General features: G+C 38.1%; 1 protein-coding gene across 1 annotated transcript in view; it reads left to right on the top strand.

Annotated features, from left to right (window-relative positions):
• Cstf3 (cleavage stimulation factor subunit 3) overlaps nucleotides 1–20,912 on the top strand; it is a 78,384-nt gene extending 57,472 nt beyond the window's left edge. Inside the window, exons 11-21 of the mRNA XM_051184069.1 lie at nucleotides 1,040–1,149; nucleotides 1,809–1,925; nucleotides 2,287–2,361; nucleotides 10,463–10,606; nucleotides 11,726–11,828; nucleotides 14,805–14,874; nucleotides 16,195–16,390; nucleotides 18,936–19,089; nucleotides 19,693–19,787; nucleotides 19,892–19,952; nucleotides 20,318–20,912. Of these exons, the coding sequence (XP_051040026.1) occupies nucleotides 1,040–1,149; nucleotides 1,809–1,925; nucleotides 2,287–2,361; nucleotides 10,463–10,606; nucleotides 11,726–11,828; nucleotides 14,805–14,874; nucleotides 16,195–16,390; nucleotides 18,936–19,089; nucleotides 19,693–19,787; nucleotides 19,892–19,952; nucleotides 20,318–20,520 (1,328 nt within the window). The 3' untranslated portion in view covers nucleotides 20,521–20,912. The remainder of the gene's footprint in view (nucleotides 1–1,039; nucleotides 1,150–1,808; nucleotides 1,926–2,286; nucleotides 2,362–10,462; nucleotides 10,607–11,725; nucleotides 11,829–14,804; nucleotides 14,875–16,194; nucleotides 16,391–18,935; nucleotides 19,090–19,692; nucleotides 19,788–19,891; nucleotides 19,953–20,317) is intronic.
• Nucleotides 20,913–21,132: the final 220 nt, after the last annotated feature.

Here is a 21,132-nt window from a genome sequence, read left to right as displayed (position 1 = left end):
GTAATCTGTATAAACAAACACTTAAATTTTTTAACATTTTATAAATATACAAATAGTAGGTTATAAAGACTGGATTCTCTGAAGAATACTGAGTTTTAGTTAATAGAATCTTAATTACTTATTGTCCATTTGGACTTTTTATAATATGAATCTCACCATTGCCCCTGGTCCAATCTGCTTTGATTTCTGCTTCATTTTGCAGTACAATTTAATATTCTGTTTTTTGTTATTTTGGGGGGGATGCTTTATTTCATTTTACATATATAACATGTGCACAAGAACATACACACATGGAGATAGAGAAGTACCAGGAATTGAACCCAAGGCCTTGTGCATTTTTTGCATGCTAACTATGTGCTCTACCATAGAGATATACCTTCTGTCTTCAGTTTATATTAGTTTCAGAAGAGTTAGGTTTATGCAAATTACTATTACTGCTGGATTGCAGTTTTACTGAAGTCTTCAGTTTTGTAGGCTTACTCACCTACAGGACTTTATACTGTCTCTTTGCCTACGTCTATTTTGGAGCACTAGGGATTAAACCCAGAACCACATGTGTGGCAGACATGAACTCTACCAGAGTCACATCCTTGGCAACCTCTGCCAATGTATACCCACTCTTCCCTCTATCCCACTTAATTCTCATTGATTAGCTTCTGCTACTTTGGTCTCCAGATGCCAGTCACTCAGTGAAGTTACTTAGGCTTTCTTTTTTCCTGTGTGTCTGTGTGTGGACATGTGTGGTAGTTAGAGGAATTTGCTTTCTTAATAACTGTCCTTCTTGAGTGTTGGAAGCCGTGTTCACTTTTACACTGATGGTGCCTTTCTTTATAGCATCTAGTTGTCCCAGTAGATAGTAATTTAGTAAGTAGTGAACAAATCAGCATCTGGATGATGGCATCAGGGGTGACTGGTTTATTTCGAATCATCATTCATTGTTAAAAGACCATGCGTGCATCTGATAATGTCATATGTGCTTGTGATGACGTTCTCAGTGCTGTCTATCTTAACTGAGTGTTTTGTGCTTGTCTTCTCTTAGTTATGTTTGCTTATGAACAGTGCCTTCTTGTGCTGGGCCATCACCCTGACATTTGGTATGAAGCTGCCCAGTATCTGGAGCAGTCAAGTAAGCTGCTCGCGGAAAAGGGGGTATGTGTCCTTCTCCATCCTCTTTCCTTTTGTGACTTTGCTCTAGCAGTAAGATCTACTGGAAAAATATAGCACCAATTTTAGTAATAAAGTATAAGTATTATCTAGGTTTAAATACACACCCATACACATATACCCACACATAACATTGAATAGCAGAAGGGGAGCTGTTTGGGAGGTGTGGAAGAGAGACTAGACATGATATTGGGTATAATCTCAGGATATACAGTGGTGTGTATATATGAAAATGTCATAATAAAACTCTTTATATGCTAAATTTACTAAGAGTTTATATATGAAAAGTATCTGTTGAAAATTTTAAGCTTATGTCAGTATGACTTTAGTAACATTCATGATTATACTTGCATAGAATTAAAATATGATTGCTTTTAAAACTATCAAAGTGCTGTATCATTTAAAGAAAAATGGTTCTCCTGTAGTTTAAAGTAATAGGAGCTAGAATGCTTAAGTATGTGGTAGAGGCCCCTGGGCTCAAGTCCTAGAAATACTTCTCTGCTCAGAGCTGGAAGAAATCCTTGGTAATTTTTTTAATGCAAATGTGTATTTGGTTTTTTAATAAGTACATTAAAAAGAGGATACTGTTTTACTCTTACAACTACATTAAAGTTATTGAGGATGTGATTCCTTTTTCCTCTTAGGATATGAACAATGCCAAATTATTTAGCGATGAAGCTGCTAACATATATGAAAGAGCCATAAGCACTTTATTAAAGAAGAACATGCTCCTTTATTTTGCATATGCAGATTATGAAGAGGTGAGGAGAGTCAGAAAGTTTGGAACTATGTGTGCGCGTGCGTGCGTGCGTGCGTGCGTGTGTCATGCTGGCCCCAAATTCATGCTTCTCTCTGAGTCTGCTGAATATTGGGATTACATCTAGTGCTTACAGTTTTACTGAAGGACTAAGTTGTTTTGGGGGGGAGGGAAGCCAGCTTCTTTGTTTTGTAACCAGAGATGGTAATAGTAAACAGTTGTTAGTCTTCAAGTTCATACAAGTTTATGTGTAATATAGGTGCCATTGTGTCTTGTGGGAACAGGAGTAGATTCTTCAGGTTCCTTAAAGCTCACATCTCCTTGTTTGTGAGTATATACTTATATTCACTTCTCTGCCACCTTAGAGTCGCATGAAGTATGAGAAGGTTCACAGTATATATAACAGACTTCTGGCAATTGAGGATATTGACCCTACCTTGGTGAGTAACCTTCTGAGTCTATTTTCCACCATCATACTCTGACTTAATACAGCAAACATTTAATTCGCTCACAGTGACATTCATTGTTCTTCTGTCTTATTAATCATGGGACCCTCTATACAAAACACTACTGGGCATGTGGCTAACACTTGTAATCTCAGTATTTAGGAAGTAGAGACAGAAGGATCAGGAGTTCAAGGTTATCTTTGACTATATAGTGAGTTTAAGGAAAACCTGCACGATACAAGATTCTGCCTCAAAAAAACAAATAAAGAAGCAAAGCACTTCCATCACCTCTGAAAAATCCTGTTCTGTGATCCTTTGTAGTAACCCTTTACTCTGCCCCAACCCCTAAAAGTGATCTCCACTCTATTGAATTGGTTTTGTTTTTAACTGCATCAGTATGATGCACAAAGGTCTTTCTATAACACTATATGATCTTATTTTTAAATTAGTCTTTTAAAATAGGCATACTGAGTGAAGTTTCATTATGGCATTTTCACATCTCCTTTTCCCCTTTAGCTGATGCCTTTCCAATTCTAATAGCATCCCCTTTGCTTTCATGTCACATATATTCTATTTCTCTTACCTTCTCCTACCCTTACAGTCTCTTTTCTCATGGTTGAGTTTATAGTTTCATGGTCCATCTGTGGTAGTTTGAATGTAATTGGCTGTAATTATCTCATAGAGAGTGGCACTATTAGGAACTGTGGTTTTGTTGGAGTGGGTATGGCCTTGTTGGAGGAAGTGTGTCAACTGTGGGGTGGGCTTTGAGGTTTCCTATTCTCAGGATACTGCCCAGTGTCTCAGTTCATTTCCTGTTACCTGCAAGATGTAGGACTCTCAGCTACCTCTCCAGTATCATATCTGCCTGTATGCCACCATGTTCCTCATCATAATGATAATGGACTGAACCTCTGAAACTGAAAGCAAGCCATCCCAATTAAATATTTTCTTTACAATAGTTGCCATGGTCATGATGTCTCTTCACAATAATTAAAAACCCTAACTAAGGCATTATCTCTCCTATACATACATATGTATACATGTATATAAAAAATCAAGTTTAGGATCCACATGTGAGAGAAAACACGTGGAATTTGGCTTTTAATCTGACTTTTTTTGCATAAGATAATACTTTGAAGTTTCATCCATTTTCTTGAAAATGTCATAATTACATTTTTATTCATGGCTGAATAAAATTCCATTTTGTAGATATACCACCATTTTTTTCTTCTTGGCTTTAGGGAGGGGGTATTATGACATGGTCTAGTGTAACCTAGGTTGTTCTTGAGCTCATTGTGTAGCTGAGGATAGCCCTGAACTACTAATCCTCCTGCCTCTACCTCCTATTTTCCTAGGGGTACAGCTGTGTACCACCACACGTGGATTATATATACCACATTTCTTTTATTTATTCACCTGGACATCTACAGTAGTTCTATTCCCTGGCTGTGGTGAATATAGTAGCAGTAAACATGGATATGCATCTATCTCTGTGGTAGGACTTAGATTTTGGGGAATATGCCAGGAATAAAATAGCAGGGTAATACAGTAGTTCTAATTTTAGTTTTTTTGAGAAGCTTCCATTTAATTTCCATAGTAACTGTACTATATTACACTCCCATGAGCAGTATATAAGAGTTCCTTTTTCCCCACATTCCCAACAGCATTTGTTATCATTTATATTCTTGGTCGTAAACTTTCTGAGTGAGATAGAATCTCAAAGTAGCTTTTATTTACATTTCCCTGATGGCTAAGGATGGTTGATACTTTTGTATAAAAAAAAGATAGTTCATTTGGATTTTTCCTTTAGAAAACTTTCTATATTCAGTTCATTGATTTAATATAGATTGGTTTCTATACTACATTGATTGTTTGGAAGACTTTTATTTGGAAAATGTTTAATTTTGCAGTTATTTATATAGTCTAAATATTAACCCTCGTCTGAAGTATAGCTAGCTAGAAAAGACAGCCCATTTTGTAGGTTATCCCTTCATTTTTGCTGTGCAGTTTTAGAATTATTTTCTGTGCTATTGGAGTCCTCTTCAAAAAGATTGTGCCTGTACCCACACCTTGAATTCTTTTCCTTATGTTTTCTTCTAGCCATTTCAAGTAACTGGGGTCTTATGTTAAGGTATTTCTGCTCTGGTTGGTGGCATGAGCTTGGGAGAGTGTAGCTTAAAAATGAAGCAGACCAGACAATTTATTAGTATGATCTCAATTCTGAGGGTTAAGCAAGTTCATATGAGCAAAGCTCACATGAGTTTAGGCCGTACATAATTATGGGGACAACCCATGCTTGGAAACATCATCTGAATAATAATAGTAAATGAGTAAACCCTGGGAGGGGCACAAAAGCACATTCTAAGAACAACCCATGTTATGGAGGCCACAAGACTTTTCTTTTTTCCTTGGCATTTTTCTCATAAGCTTTCAGAATTTTCCTCACATAGCTTCCTTTGTGGACCATATCTCAACATTAAGGTATTGTAATTTTTATGGCAATTGTGTTGAGTCAATAGATTGTTTTCAGTAATACCATCATCTTCACATCATCATTCTACCTATCCGTGAACATATGTTTATCCATCTTCTCATGTCTCTTCAGTGTAGTGCATCAATATTTTAAAAAGCTTTCATCATAGAAGTCTTTCGCCTCCCTTGGTTAGGTTTCTTCCTAAATATTTTGTGTTGTTTTTTAAAAAATTATTGTGAATGGGCTACTTTTCCTAATCTCTTAGCAAGTTTTTTATTAGTGTACAGATTTTTATGTTGGTTTTTGTATCCTGGTAGTTTGCTGAAAATATTCATCAGATCCAACAGCTTTCTGATGGAATATTTAGTCTTTTAAGAGCAGTTTTGTCTCATTAGCAAATAGGAGATAATTTTTGTTGTTGTTTATTTTGAGATGGTCTCACTATGTAGTCATGGCTGTCCTGGAAATGGACTAGGCTGGCCTAGAACTCACTTGTCTCTGCTGGGATTAAAGGCATGTGTCACCACACCCAGCAAGTAAGAGATACTTTGACTGTTCCTTTTTAAAATCTATTTCTTTTTTGAGTCTACTCTACCTAAGACTTCAGTTACTATATTGACTGATCATTGGATAAAGTGAGCACTGAGTCTTATTCCAGATTTTAAAGAAAAGCCCTTCTTTTCCCCCTTTGGGGTAATATTGGCTTTGAGTTTCTTGTATATAGTCATTAGGCTGAGATATGTGCATTCTACTCCTACTCTCTTCAGGATTTTTATCATGAAGGAGTTTTAAACCTTGTTAAAGACTTTTTCTGTATCTATTGAGATACTCATGGCCTTTTTGTCCTTAAATCTATTTAGGGCTAGATTACACTTATTGATTGACATATATTGGATCATACTTTCTTCTCTGTAATTAAGCCATCTTGATCATTGTGATCTTTTTATATGTTCTTGAATTTAGTTTGCAAGAATTTTATTGTAAATTTTTGCAGCTGAGTTCATCAGAGAAGTTGTTCTGTATTTATAAGGTTGATTTTTCTTTTTGATTTTTCTGTTGTGTCCTCTATTTTTGATATATGTATTCTTTCTTCATGGACTTTGTGGAATAGTTTGAAGATTGTTGCTTTCAGTTCTTTAAAGGCTTGGGAACATCCAGCTATGAATCCATCTGAACCTGTACTTTTCTTTGTTAGGAGACTTTTTATTGTTCCTTCAGTCTCACTGACTGTTATGAATCAATTTATTGTTCATATTTTCTTAATTTGGAAGGTCATAAGTGTCTAAGATTTTAGCCATTTCTTCTAGAATTTTCAATTTTTTTGTTATATGTTTTCAAAGTACTTCCTAATGATTTTCTATTTTTATTATACTCTATAATAACATCTCATTTTTCTTGTCCAATTTTATTAATTTGGATCTATTTCTTTCTTTGGCTAGTTTAGATAAGGATTTGTCAATGTTACTTCTAATTTCAAAAACCAACTCTTTGGGGCTGGAGACATGGCTCATCAGTTAACAGCACTGGCTGCCCCTGTAGAGGACCCAGCTTTGGTTTTCAGAACCCACGTTGATGCTCAATCAACTAGAACTTCAGTTCTAGGGGACCTGATTCCCTCTTCTGGCCTCTACAGGCACCAGGCATGCATGTTGTACACCTAATACATGTGGGTAAAACACCATTCACATAAAATAAAATAATATAAAAGAAAAATGTTAACAAAAACTCCGCTTGTTTGATTCATTATATGTATTGTTCCTTTAGTTTCCATTTCATTAACTTCCGTCTTGATCCTGTCCTACATCCCAATTTTTTTCCTCCTTTTCTCTTTCTCTTTCTCTGTAGTTTGTTTGTTTGTTTTGTTTTGTTTTGTTTTGAATCAGGATTTCTCTGTGTAACTGCCCTGCCTGTCCTGGAAGTCTCTTTGTAGACCAAGCTAGCCTGGAACTCACAGAGATATGCCTGTCTCTGCCTTTCAAGTGCTGGGATTAGAGGCATGCACCACCATACCCAGCTGTTTTTTTTGTTTGTTTTTTATCTGTTAATGATGTATTTTTGCTTATTGATTGATTGTTTTCATTTCCACCTTTTCTGTTTGTTCCTTTTCAGAATCTCAATTTCCTTGCTGAATTTATCCTTCATGTTTTTAATTTCTCTTCCAAATCATTGACAGTTCTATCCATTTTACTAAGTTTCTTGTGTAGGTTCTGAATTGATTTCCTTACTTCATTCATCTGCTTTTTTGAATCTTGAAAAGTGGGACTCTGGAATCTTTGTGGCATTTAGCTATCTCACTAATTTTAGTTTCTGGTATTGAGGAGGTGTGAGATTGTGGATGATCAGAGTGGCTTCTTTCATTTTTTATGGTGTGTGTTTTTAAAAAGTAGAATATCTTTTATTCTTTGGCATTCTCATACATGTAATCAATCAATGCATCTTGACCATATGCACTACAACTCCCCCTCTCACTCCCACCAGGCACTCCCAACACATCTTCTTCCTGCCTTGTGTCTTTTCCTTCTTTCTCCCTCCCTTCGTGCCCCCCTTCCTCCCTTCCTTCCTTCCTTCCTTCCGTCCTTCCTGTCTTTCTGTTTGTTTGTCTCTGTCTCCCTGGTGCTCCTCTGTTTCTTTTTTTAAATAACGTTAATAACCACCTAAGTCCCCTTGGTGCTACCTGTTAGGATGCTGCCTGATGGTGTTGGTTTGATGCTGTGCTGGGTTATAGTTATAGTTATAACTGGTAGTTATAGTTGCTATGCCATGGCCTGAGAGCAGCACTTCAGGTCACTCCTCCTTAGGTTTTTTTGGGTTTTTTTTTTTTTTGTTTTTTTTTTTTTTTAGGCAAGGGTGTCACTATGTAGCCCTGGCTGCCCTGGAACTCAGTATGTATACCAGGCTAGCCTTGAACATCTGCCTGCCTCTACTTCCCAAGTTCTGGGATTAAATTTGTGCATCGTTAGCCTGGCTTCTATATCCTGCAACTTTTACCTTCCTTCTGCTCCTCTTCCATAATATTCTCTGAGTTGTGGGGATAAGAGTTACTATAGAAGTCTCATTTACTGCTAAGCACTTATCACTTTCTAATGGAATATTTCGTCTTTTAAGAACAGTTTTGTCTAATTAGCAAGTAGGAGATAATTTTTGTTGTTTATTTTGAGAGGGTCTCACTATATGGTCATGGCTATCCTGGAACAGGATTTTTGTATTCTTTGTGTTTTGCTCATTGGTTGGGAGATATGTTTTCCTTTTTTCCCTAGACATAACCTCTCACTGTGAACCCTTGGTTGGCCTGAACTTGCTGTGCAGACCAGGCTGGCCACAAACTCAGAGATCTGCCTGTTTCTGCCTCTGGAGTGCTGAGAGGTTAAATGTGTATGTCACTGTGCCCTACCTGTGTCCTCTAAGTTTTTTTTGGAGACAGGATTTCTCTCTATAGCCCCAGGCTGGCCTCATTCACAGAGATCAACCTGCCTCTGCCTCCCGAGTGCTGGGATTAAAGGCATGTGCCACCACCACCTGGCTGTGTCCTCCACTTTTATTCCTTATTTTTTCACACTTTTTGTTTATTTTAATTTTACTCGAGTCCACTACTGTTTATGCCCTAGCTGTAGTAACGGAAATAATCTTGTTATTAATTGGCATTAGAAGACATTTTTGTACACCATGGTCTGACCCCTATAAGGTTCAGAGACTGGCTTGGGGGAACTGATTGAGGGAAATGTAGTTTCTAGTGTTTTAGAGGTAATAGTATAAATATTTAAATGGTGACATGAGGAGGGAAGGGGAGAAAAAAGAGAGAGTAAGTAAAAATTTGAAGAAAAATGCATGGACATGAGTATGAGAAATCAAAAAAAAAAAAAAAAAGAGTATGAGAAATCAGGACCAGAGAGATGGCTCAGAAATTAAAGATACATGTCACCAAGGCACTTACCACTGAGCCATCTTTCCAACTCCAGAAACATATGTTGATATAATAAGCATAGATGTGACAAACATTGTACTAGATAGGGAAATGCTCAGAGCATTTCCACTAAAATCACAGACAAGACAAGGGTATTATTGACTTTTCCACTTTCATTCAATATAGTGTTGGATGTCTTAGCTAGAGCAACAGACAAGAGAAGCAAGTAAAAAGGCTGAAATTGGAATAGAAGAAGTTAAAGTGTCCTTACTTGCAGATAGTATGATTCTGTACATAAGACACAGCAGGACACAGAGCTGATAAACACTTTTAGCAAAGTGGAAGGATACAAAATTAACATACAAAAATCAGTAGCCTTCATATATACCAGTAACAGATACGCTGAGGAAGATATCTTGGAAATATGGACACTCACAGGTGCCTCACTTTTTAAAATAAAATATCTTTGGGCACTGGAAAGATGGCTCAGTAGTTAAAAGCACTGGTTGCTCTTCCAAAGGATCTGGGTCTCAATTCCCAGCACTCACATGGCAGCTCACAACTGTCTGTAACTTCAGGGGATCAGGAAACCCTCATACAGGCATACATTCAGGCCAAACACCGATGTGTATGAAATAAAAAAAAAAAAAAAAAAAAAAATTCTTGGAATATACCTAACCAACGGAGTGAAGATCTCTACTGTGAAATTGTGTGTGTGTGTTTGGTGTGGTGTGGAGGAGTATGTGGTATATGTGTATATTCATGTTTGTAAGTAGATATGAACACCTGTGCATGCCAGTGGAGGCCAGAAATGGGAATCAGGTGTATTTATTTCTGTTTAGCTTCCCACCTCATTCCTTTGAGACAGCCACTGAACAAGAAACCCACCTTTGGAGTTAGGCTGGCTGGTTGGTCAGCAAGCTCTTAGGCTCACCTGTTCCTGCCCTCACACTGGGTTACAGGCATATACAGCTTTATAAGGGTTCTGGGGATTCTAACTCAGGTCCTCATCCTGTGCAACAGGTGCACTTACCCACCAAGTCATTTTCCCAGCACCCAAATTTTACTCTAGTTTTCATTTTTGTGATACTAATGGTCAGACCTAAGATCTTGTGCATCCCTAGGCAAGCCCTTTGCCAATGAGCCATAGTCTCAGCCCTTGTTTGATTGTTTTGGTAGTGATAAGGATTGAATTCTCCCTCAGTTAACAGTCTCGAATTAGTAGAAGCTGGGTAGTAGTGGTGCATGCTTTTAATCTCAGCACTCAGGAGGCAAAGATAGGAGGATCTCTGAGTTTGAGGTCAGTTTGGTGTCCAAATCAGGTTCCAAGACAGCCAGGGATATACACAGAAATCCTGTCTTACAAAACAAGAAACAAAACAGATCATGCCAGATAGCGGTGGCAACATACCTTTAATCCTATAGCATTCAGGAGGCAGAGGCAACCAGATCTCAGAGTTAGAGGCCAGCCTGGTCTACAGAGCTAGGACAGCCAGAACTATCCAGAGAAACCCTATCTTCAAAAACAAAAAGAATAATTTTGTATCATGTAAATTATAGCTCAGTAAAAATTAGCATGTACTCTAATGCCTATGTAAAAGTATCTTATAATTCTACTCTGTAGTTTCTTATACAAGAAACATTAGCATAGAACTCCGTGCCCTGATGCTAGATGCTTGTTCTGCCTAATGTGTAGAATACAAATATTTTTTTTCTCATAGGTATATATCCAATATATGAAATTTGCAAGGAGAGCAGAAGGTATCAAATCTGGGAGAATGATATTTAAAAAAGCAAGAGAGGATGCCAGAACTCGCCATCATGTCTATGTTACTGCAGCACTCATGGAGTATTACTGTAGTAAGGTAAATACTGAAATGCTTATATAAAGGTGATAATTTTCTTCCTCTGAGATATATTCATGAAAAGAAAAGCAGTCCTGCTGGGCACGGTGACACACATCTTTCTTTAATCCCAATACTATAGGTGAAGGCAGATCTTAATGAGTTCCAGGCCACCCAGTTTTACATAGCAAAGACCCTATCTCTAAAGTCCTACTTTAAAGGAAGTCTTAAGTTTGGTTACATAAAATTATGTGGAACATTATCTAGCTCAATTGCTTGTGAATGTGTGCCTTATTAAACTCCACATTTTTTTTTCTTTTTATTGATTGATTGTTTATATACTAGAAAGCCTCGTGCACCCTAACAGTCTCTCTACTTAGACTTTTTTGGGGGGGATGGAGGTCAGTACTGGGGATTGAGTAAGGATTGATACATGACAAGTAAGTGTTCTACCACTGACCTCCCCAGCTCACCCTTGCTTGTCTTTGTTATTTTGTTGGGGTTTTGTATCTCAGGCTGGTCTCAAACTCCTTAGCTTCTACTTCCCCAGTACTGGGGTTACTAGCAATGCAACCTGGCAGCCAGCCTTGGAAGTACATCTTAGACAGTATGATGACATTAGCTACTTAGCTGTTTTATTTTGTTTATGGTGGTGCTGAGAGTTGAACTCAGGGCTTTGAGCATTCCAGGCAAGTGCTCCACCACCAGCTACATCCCCAGATTTCTTTTCTCATTTTTTGTTTTAAAGGGATTCCTGCTTCATTCCCTGGACTGGGTTTTATTTAGCTCAGGAAGTTTTGTTTTGTATCCTTAACCACTGAGCCATCTCTCTAGCCCCTAGCTCAGGAGTTTTTATGTAACATGAGTTTAATTTCCATTTTAGTTCTTGTATGTCTTGTCATATTTAGATGTTGTGGGAGTTTTTCTTTGTTGGTTTTTTTTTTTTGCTTTTTATTTTGAGACAGTATCTTACTATGTAAGCTAAACTGACTTTGAATTTGTGGCAATCCTCCTGCCTCTTAGTCCTCCTGCAGGGATTAAAGATGTGCATCACCATGGCTATTAGATTCTGTAGCTTTAATATTCTTTTTAATACATTGTCTGGCATTTCATGGAAATCAGTACTGTCTTTACTTCTAGGACAAATCTGTTGCCTTTAAGATTTTTGAATTGGGACTAAAGAAATATGGAGACATTCCAGAATATGTCTTGGCTTATATTGACTATCTGTCTCACCTCAATGGTAAGTTGATTCTAGAATCTGTCTTGGATTCTTTTAAAGATTATTTTTGTTTTGTGTGCTTTGCCTGCATGTTATATCTGTGTGCCCAAGTCTTTAATGCCCTCAGAGATCAGAAGAGGACATTGTATCCTCTGAAACTGAAGTTACAGACTGCTGTCAGCTGCCATGTAGGTACTGGGAACCAAAGCTAGGTCCCTTGAAAGCAACCAGTGTTCTTAACCCCTGAACTATCTCTCCACTCCCTGCTGAAGTTTCTTAATATTAAACAATCTGAAATTATGTACCTGGGATTTGGATGGTTTTATTTTCTTCTTTAAAGTGTTGTGATTCCAACATTACATCAGAAACAACTACTTGATATGAGTCTAGGAAATAATGGCCTGTCGTCATCCATGAATTCAATATTTTAGTGTTTAGGCAGGGTTTACTTCCCAGCAACCACATGGTGGCTTATAGCTGTCTATAAGAACTCCAGTTCTTGGGGATATAAAAGGCATGTACATAGTATATATACATGTATGCAGGCAAAACAGTCATACACATAAAATAAAATAAAAAACTGATTTTATATGAGAGTTGTTTTAAGAAAACTTGTATTTACTTGTGTATGTGGTTAAGTGTGTAAACTTAAAACTACAGTTTTCCCATTGGCAATATGTCCATAATAATTAATACCTTTCATAAGACTGAAAGAATCAAGTAAGTTTTTGCATGCATTTAATTTATATATGGAATACAGGAAGTAGTCAATATAGCAGAGCCCTGATGATTCACTATGAGGCATAAAGATGACAATTCAAGCTCTAGGGTTGTTCTGAGTGGCTTTGAAGCCACTAGACAGTTAGTTACTGAGCAAGTGAAGAGTGCCTGGGTGTGTACACTGGATTCCCAGCACTCGGGAGGCAGAGGCAGGTGGATCTCTGTGAGTTTGAGGCCAGCCTGGTCTACAGAGCATGTTCTGGGAGAGACTTTAAAGCTATACAGAGAAACCCAGCCTGTGGGGGGGGGGGCACCAATCAATAAATAGAATGTAAAGAGTTGTAGCAATTTCCATATTGCTTACATGTTGAAAACTACTTGGTTAACTATTTAAGATTAATCTTACTCTCTTAGTATGGCTAGCAGGGGTTTAAATGACATTCAATTGCATTCCACTGTGTGGACAGCACTATACTAAGGATTCCCAGACAGAGTATGTGACTTGGGTCTTGAAGATGAACAATAGTTAGCCAGATAAAGAGAAGGGAAAGCATCTTTCCAGCCAGACAACACAGCATATAGTGAGCAGGGAGGAGGTTATATAGGATAGTAAAAGGGTTTTTTAGAACAAAGCTTGGATTAAATATGGGGCTAGAAAGATGGTTCATCGTTACGAGCAGTTAAGAAAACTGGTTGCTCTTTCAGAGGACCTAGGTTCGAGTCTCAGCAACTGGTACAGCTCAGCAATGGAGGCTCACAACCTCAGTCTCAGGGGATCCAACACCCTTTTCTGGCCTCCACAGGGATTGAGTGCAAGTGGTGCATAGACATAAATGCAGAAGCAATCACACATAAAATAAAATAAAATAAAAATTTTAAAATATACTGTGTTACTTGAAGTCATGAATGTGAATGACTTGGTGCCATCTTCTTTGGCTGAATACATTTAATCTTTCATGGACTTATCTTGCATATGGTAAATCAAGTGAATATGCTAAGAAATTAAAAATCAGTCACACTGCTGGATTAAAAATGTTGAAGTATAATTTAGATACAATAAATGCATTCATTTTAAGTGTACAATTCAGTTGTTAAATTATGGCTAGATTCTTTTTTTGTTTTTGCTTTTTGTTTTTTGAGATAGGGTTTCTCTGTAGCTTTGGAACCTGTCCTGGAACTTGCTCTGTAGACCAGGCTGGCCTTGAACTCACAATGATCAGCCTGCCTCTGCCTCCAGAATGCTGGGGTTAAAAGTCTGCCTCCACCACCCAGCTACTGGTAGATTCTTAAATTTTTTAAAAAGATTCCCTGATTTTACAAAAAAAAAAAAAAAAAAAAAGTCCTGCTTTTGGTTTACAAAGGAACTCCTGATATTTACAATTTAATCTACTTCTGATAACAATTCTTTAACTCATTTACTATTTATATAGTTACATATTCACCTCCCCATCTAAATAGTATTGTCCTTCTACAAGGAGATAAAATAATTTAAAAATAGGAAACTAAATCGTGTCTAAGTTTGCCATCCTTCATAATAAATCTATTTTAAAATGTTGTTGTCTGTCTGTTACATCAACAGTTATGTAATTCTCATTATTTTTGAAAAGAAATGGGACATCAGGTTCATACATCACAGTTTGCATTGCCCTGAGAACAAACCAGGGCTCAATTAGAGGTTAAAAGACCTTGCTCTGGTAACAGCTTTGTTATTCAACAACAGTGAACCAAACACAACTCAGTGGGGTACAGTTGATGCTTGTTTGTCTGAGACAGGGGTCTTAATATGTATCTTTGGCTGGCCTGAACTCCCAGTGTAGACCAACCTGGCCTAGAACTTCCACCGATCTGTCTATTTCTGCCTCCTGAGTGGTGGAATTAAAGACTTGTTCTACCAGTCTCTTAAAATCAGTGATTTCAAATTTCCTTATCTGTAAAAATCAGTTTTGACAAGTTATTTTTCTGCATTAAAGTTTTGTGAGGATTAGCTGAGATAAAGCTTGGGGTTTTGTTTTGTTTTGCTTTTAAAAAAAAATAATTGTTGGGGGCTGGGGAGATGGCTCAGTGGTTAAAAGTACTGGCTGCTCTTCCAGAGGACCTGGGTTCAGTCCCCAGCAGCCACATGGCAGCTCACAACTGTATTTAACTCCAGTTCCACCCTTATACAGATATGCATGCAGACAAAACACCAATGCATAGGAAATAAAAATAATAAAAATTTAAAAAATGTTGAATTGTAAAACTTTCTTTGATTTAACACTTAATTTTAAAATATCCTAGAGGACAATAATACCCGAGTTTTGTTTGAACGAGTTTTAACATCTGGAAGCCTTCCTCCTGAGAAGTCTGGGTAAGTTGTACAAATGTGTGAACTGTTTAAGTATGGGACTGCATTCTTGAGTATGCATTGCAGGAAATATTTCTAAGTTTACCTACTTGCAATATTTCCATACTCACCTAAGCTTTTTTATTTTATATATGATTAGAATTATTTGGGAATGCCTTTGTAATTTATTCAGTAATTTACTATGTCTTTCTACTTTAATATTTCTAGAACTTAATATATTGGCATTCTAGAATGTATCTCCTTTGTGGAAAGCAAAGACTCTTGTGTATTGAAAGTTGGTCGATGTATTTATCTAAGTTGTCCTATTACCAATAAAAACTTGGAAGCCAGATATTGGTGTAAAAACCTGATAGATCAAGAAAGCAGTTGGGGAATGACCAGCTGACCCTCTCTCCATACTTCCCAGATCAGAAAGACCACAAGAAACCTAAACCCCTCCTTTTTCTTTTCTGTGTGTCTCTATCCAAATTCCTGGTTTCTCTGTGGCTGATTCTAGTCAGCTAATTGCTGACTCCATCCCCTGGTTCAGTGTTAACTTTATTAACAGTTTCGGAGTTTTAAATGTGATCACCTATCCTGCAACAGCTGGTTTTTCATGTTATAGCCACCTATGACTTCGACCGTGAGGGGAATAACATGATCTAGATGCATAACCAACATAGTAAAGATTTGGATCTTGGCTTCTGTTCCCAGCTCAGCCACCTAGACAGTGGGAAATTCTACCTTACTAATCCTCACTTTCTCACCAAATGACAAACACGTCTACCAGTGTGGGAGATCTGTAGTTCCTGGTACGATATAGGTACCCAGTATCTTGTGACATAAAGTAATCTGAAAACATTAAAACAGTGATGTGCACTGTTTGGCCTTAGTGAATCAATCATAGAGTTGTAGTAGATTTTGAAATATCTTCTTATTCATACATTAGATGAAGAAAATCTTCTACAAGATAATTTATGCCACTAAGCAAAGTGATGAAGCCACACTATGCAGAAAAAAAATAGAACTCTGTCTAGATCCTTTTTCCATCAACAATTTATCCTCTCTCTGATGGTTCTTATTTACCTCAAATAGGAAGAGGTGTGTGTGTGTCCAACTCAGGAAAGGGCTTGAATGTCCAAAATTTTAGGTAAAATACTGTGTCTATGCTTGACTTTCAAATACTTTGGCAAAAATAAGATTAAATAAAAAAGATTAAACAATTATTAAACCTAATGAAGACCAGGTATTCATTATATTATCCTATTTTTCTATTATTTGGAAATCATTATTTTAAAACAAACTTTTTATGACTAAATATTGTTTATATTTACTTTCTTACAGAGAAATCTGGGCTCGATTTCTAGCTTTTGAAAGTAATATTGGTGATTTAGCTAGTATACTCAAAGTGGAAAAAAGACGGTTTACAGCATTCAGAGAAGAGTATGAAGGCAAAGAAACAGCCTTACTTGTAGACAGATACAAGTTCATGGACCTATACCCCTGTTCTGCAAGTGAACTCAAAGCACTGGGCTATAAGGTATGTACTCAGCACCAAGATATCTGTGATGTCTCCACTTCCCTGATGTTTTTAAGAGTTTATGGATAATTTTCATTCAATTCTTTACTATGTTGCTACTCATACAAAAATCATTGTTTTTGTTGCTTATGAATATCAAAAGTAACAAAAAAGTGAAAATTAAATGTTTGAGATAGGGTAAATGCTCTATCATTGTATACCTGGAACTGTCAGTGCCTTTTGTCTGATGAATGATGGAGAAAAGTCTTAATGTAACCTTCAGTACTATCTTATATAATAATAATAACTTATATAATGATAATAATTCTTATTAACTAATGAATATTTTTGATGGAGCTTCAACTAAATGTATTTGCTCTTGTGTATTTTGTTGACACCATAAAGGGACATGGCCAGGCATGGTGGTGCACTCACAACTGCAAGCCTAGGATTTAGGATGGGGAAGGCAGGAGAACTGTCACTCAAAGAAAACCAAACCGCAGCTTGTTAAATGCACAACTTTCCTTGAGAGGTCTGTAGCTTCTGCAGCAGCCCCTGGGGAACCAGCTTCATTTCAGACCCATAAAAAAACTAACTTAGACCCCGAACCCAAGTTTTTTGAAGCCTCATAAATAGCCCTTGTGCAAAACACCATTGGTCCCTCATTCTTAACGAAGGTGTATGAGGAAACTCACAGGGAAGCTGTATGTATGTGAGTCTTAGGTTGGTCCCTTTAAATCAACTGGCAATAGGATATTCTTGGCCATCATTCTTTTTCTTACCACCCTCTTTTTGGCATGAGTCTTATTCTCTGTCTGAACCAGACTAAAAACTTTAAGAAAAATTATACATAATTTATCTTTAGACCTTTTCTTTGCTGGATGCAAAGCCCTAAAATCCACTGAATCAAAGGGTTCCTAATAACCCCTATTTTACTATTAAAAAAGGAAGAGTTTCCATCTCTGTTCAGTTCTTGGTGAAAAACTACAGACGTTTAAGACTTATTTAAGAATTGTTAGAAAAGGCCAATTTTTTTTTTCTAAGTTAAAAGTGGGTTTAAAGAATCTAATGAGGGGCTGGAGAGATGGTTCAGCAGTTAAGAGCACTGACTGCTCTTCCAGAGGACCCAGCTCACAACTGTCTGTAACTCCAGTTCCATTGCACCCTCACACAAATATACAGGCAAAACAGCAATGCACACAAAATAAAAAATAATTAAAAAGAAAGTTTAATGAAAATACAGCCATTAAGATGGTTTAGTGGGTAATGGAGCTTGCCACCAAGCCTGGTGACTTGAGTTCAATCACTGAAATATAGTTGACTGAAGGAGAGAACCAACTCCCACCAAGTTAAACTCTGACAAGCACATGTGCACCTATATGCATGATGTACACACAGAATTTGAAACCATTTTTAGGCAGACAAATGATTGCCAGGCATGGTGTGCATATCTTTAATCCAACATCCAGGAGACACAAGCAGTATATCTCTTATCTCTGTATATTCAAGGTCAGCCTGCCAGAGACACATAGTGAGATCCTGTCTCAAAAGAAAAAAAAAAATAGAAGAAAAGAAAATTTTGACTGTTTCCAATAAGAATTTCCAGCCTGTATTTCCATTTCTGCTTTATATTTGGGTAGAACTAGAGTATCAGGTGGCATAGTAAAGTAGTACACCATACTATGCCTACTCATTTAGATTTGCCCACATAATAGCAATGTCACAGTTGTGTTGGAGCACATTTGAAGAACTAAAATGGATAGGACCTGTTAACTGTGACTGCTGCTCTCTGACACAGATTGGAGAGGGCCCTGCTAGTGTTGAAATGGTCGGAGGTTGGGCTCCAATCCTTGCTTCACCTCCTATTAGCTATGTGATCCTTTCTGAGCTTCAGTCCATGCTGTGGATGTTACTGATTGCCTCAAAGAGAGAACAGTGTGGCTAAAACGCCTGACAAATGTAGCTATTAGGTGCAGCTAACCCTTATCTTGGCTTTCATGAAGCAAGACTTTACTTAACCCAGGCTCTTTACTTTAACCGAGATGTTGTTCAATCCACTGGAAGGGAGGTATCAAAAATCTAAACCTTAGCTGGGTATGGAGGCACACACCTTTAATCCCAGCTCTCAGGAAGCAGACCAGGTGGATCTCTGTAAGTTTGAGGCCAGCCTGAACTACATAGTGAGTTCCAGGACAGCCACATAGTGAGACCCTATCTCAAACAAAAAAATCCAAATCTTGAATTTTCCTCCAAATTACCTGCCCCTCTTTTTGGTGCCCATTCCTACAACTCCTCTCACAAGGGCTTTTATCTATTCTTGGAGGATGTTGCCTGGAGACAGTCTAAGTGATTCTTAGCTGGGGTTACGATAAAACTTTTTAAAGTGCAACCTTCAAAGCCCATGGCTTCCCTTGTTGTGTGCTGAACAATCCATACCATCATGAGATTTCCTGTGTATCCTTCTCCATGCTTCCTGTGTATTCTTGAGGTGACCTCAAGATTATAGAACTGCACAATACTGTCAGACCCTTTTCGGGTTTAGGATTCTTCTGTTCTGCATTTTCAGGATGTCTCCCGTGCTAAGCTAGCAGCTATAATTCCAGACCCAGTTGTAGCTCCTTCTATAGTGCCTGTTCTGAAAGATGAAGTGGATAGAAAACCAGAATACCCTAAGCCAGACACTCAGCAGATGATTCCATTTCAGCCACGGCATTTAGCACGTAAGACCAGTACTGAGACCTCGGTTTGTTTGCTTTAAATCCAAGGTGTGGGGGGAAGAAACCTGGCTTTTCCATTGTAGGTTAATTATTAGACTTAGGGTGACAGTGACAAGTGACTTGACAGTAATCCTTGAACCAGATGAACTAAGGAAAAACAAACAAACAAACAAAACCCAGCTCTGAATGCTGCAGATTCTAGTAGCCTCTTTCCCAGTGGCAGTGTTCCTACATGCTGCAGTGTTCAGATTACTGTGTTACTCCATACACAAGTTGTGAATGATTAGTGACCCATCTTTGAACAAGACCCTTCTGATTATATGTGCTATTGAATAACTGATGTTAGGATCGCCAAACATTGTGTAACTCAGAAATGTCCTTTAGTCCTGCCTGGACTTGCTTCACATGAAGTCACTTGTCTGTTTCTCAGTGCCCGTCAGTGACACTACCATTTCATTTGGTCATGGGGTAAAGCACTAAACCCTTTTTGAAGTGGTCAGAAGAGCGCAGCAGGGGCATAGGCAGTTGTTGTGTGCAGGTCACTTGATTGCAGCATTCTCATATAGAAACGGCACCCACTTGTTTCATGCCTGCCTTCTCTCTCAGCTCCAGGCTTACACCCCGTCCCTGGTGGAGTGTTCCCAGTGCCTCCTGCAGCTGTCGTTCTCATGAAACTGCTCCCTCCTCCTATCTGCTTCCAGGTTTGTTCACCGTACTCGCTGGTTCTGGGGGCTGTGCTTTTTTCTCTTTATAATGGGAAGTGAACTTGTCAGATAACAGATTAAATCTATTTGTGTCATAATAGGGTCCTTTTGTACAAGTGGATGAACTGATGGAAATTTTCCGAAGATGCAAGATACCAAACAGTGAGTAATAGAAGCCCATTTTCAGTGTGGAGTCCACATTATTGTCTCCCAAAGAGGAAGGATTGTTTCCTTCTACTGAGTTCTCTAAAGCCAATTATCCCATCTGTAGCTGTATAGTGGCACCCTCAAGTGAACTGAGCCTTCTGTAATGTGGGCATATTCTAGTAAAATGTTACTAGAGTTGTAGCATGTGGAATGCACTGTCTGAGCTGTCTTATCGTCCTGGTTTTAACAGCAGCTTGTGACATGGTAGCATGAACACTACCCCATGCCTGCTGATAGGCCGTGGAGTGAGCAGCACTCACTTTTCTATGGCAATGTCACTGTAAACACCCCGCCCTGTCTTTTTTGTTCCATCCCAATAGCTGTTGAGGAAGCAGTGAGGATCATCACTGGTGGGGCCCCGGAGCTGGCTGTGGAAGGCAATGGCCCAGTGGAAAGTAGCGCAGTGCTCACCAAGGCTGTCAAAAGACCCAACGAGGACTCAGATGAGGATGAAGAAAAGGGGGCTGTAGTCCCCCCTGTTCATGACATTTACAGAGCGCGACAGCAGAAGCGAATACGATGAGACAGCTTCAAAACCTGCCTGCCTCTGAGAGAAAAGACTCTTACCCAGGATTCCTCTTTTGCCTCTTAAGTCATATGTTTTAAAGAGACAATGCTTTGTTACAAGGTTTTTGGAAACAAAGTTGTATTGTCATTGGTGCCTCTATCATATGGTTCTTGAGAAAACAAAACAAAACCAAGCCTGTGTGGATTTTTGAATATGGAACAGACCTATCCTCTAAGAAAGATTAGGTTTTAACTAATATGAGAACAGTACAAAATGGCAAAGCCACATCTTGTTCCTCTTCAAGGGTGTCTCGTATGTGCCACTTGAAGATTTGTGAGTTTTCCACAGTTTTATTTTAAAAACTGGATGGCTTATGATTACAAAATATTTTCACATTTTCTGAAAAACAGTTGTTCTCAGTTTGCTTATGTAGTCCTGCCTGTTTGTTTTTATTTATGGCAGAATATATGGCATCTGTTTTGTAGTTTCAACTTTTAAAAAGGCCCTCTGAACAAATAAAGGACCTCAAAAATATGCCTCCTTCTGTTTCTCTGTGTGTGTTCATGCACATGCCAATTTGTGTATTGGGGTGGGGTGGGGTGCTCACGGGCACACACAGAAGCCAGT

Source organism: Phodopus roborovskii, unplaced genomic scaffold (assembly GCF_943737965.1).
Source record: "Phodopus roborovskii unplaced genomic scaffold, PHOROB, whole genome shotgun sequence".
NCBI classification, from domain to species: domain Eukaryota; kingdom Metazoa; phylum Chordata; class Mammalia; order Rodentia; family Cricetidae; genus Phodopus; species Phodopus roborovskii.
This window is presented reverse-complemented; position numbering and strand designations above follow the sequence as displayed.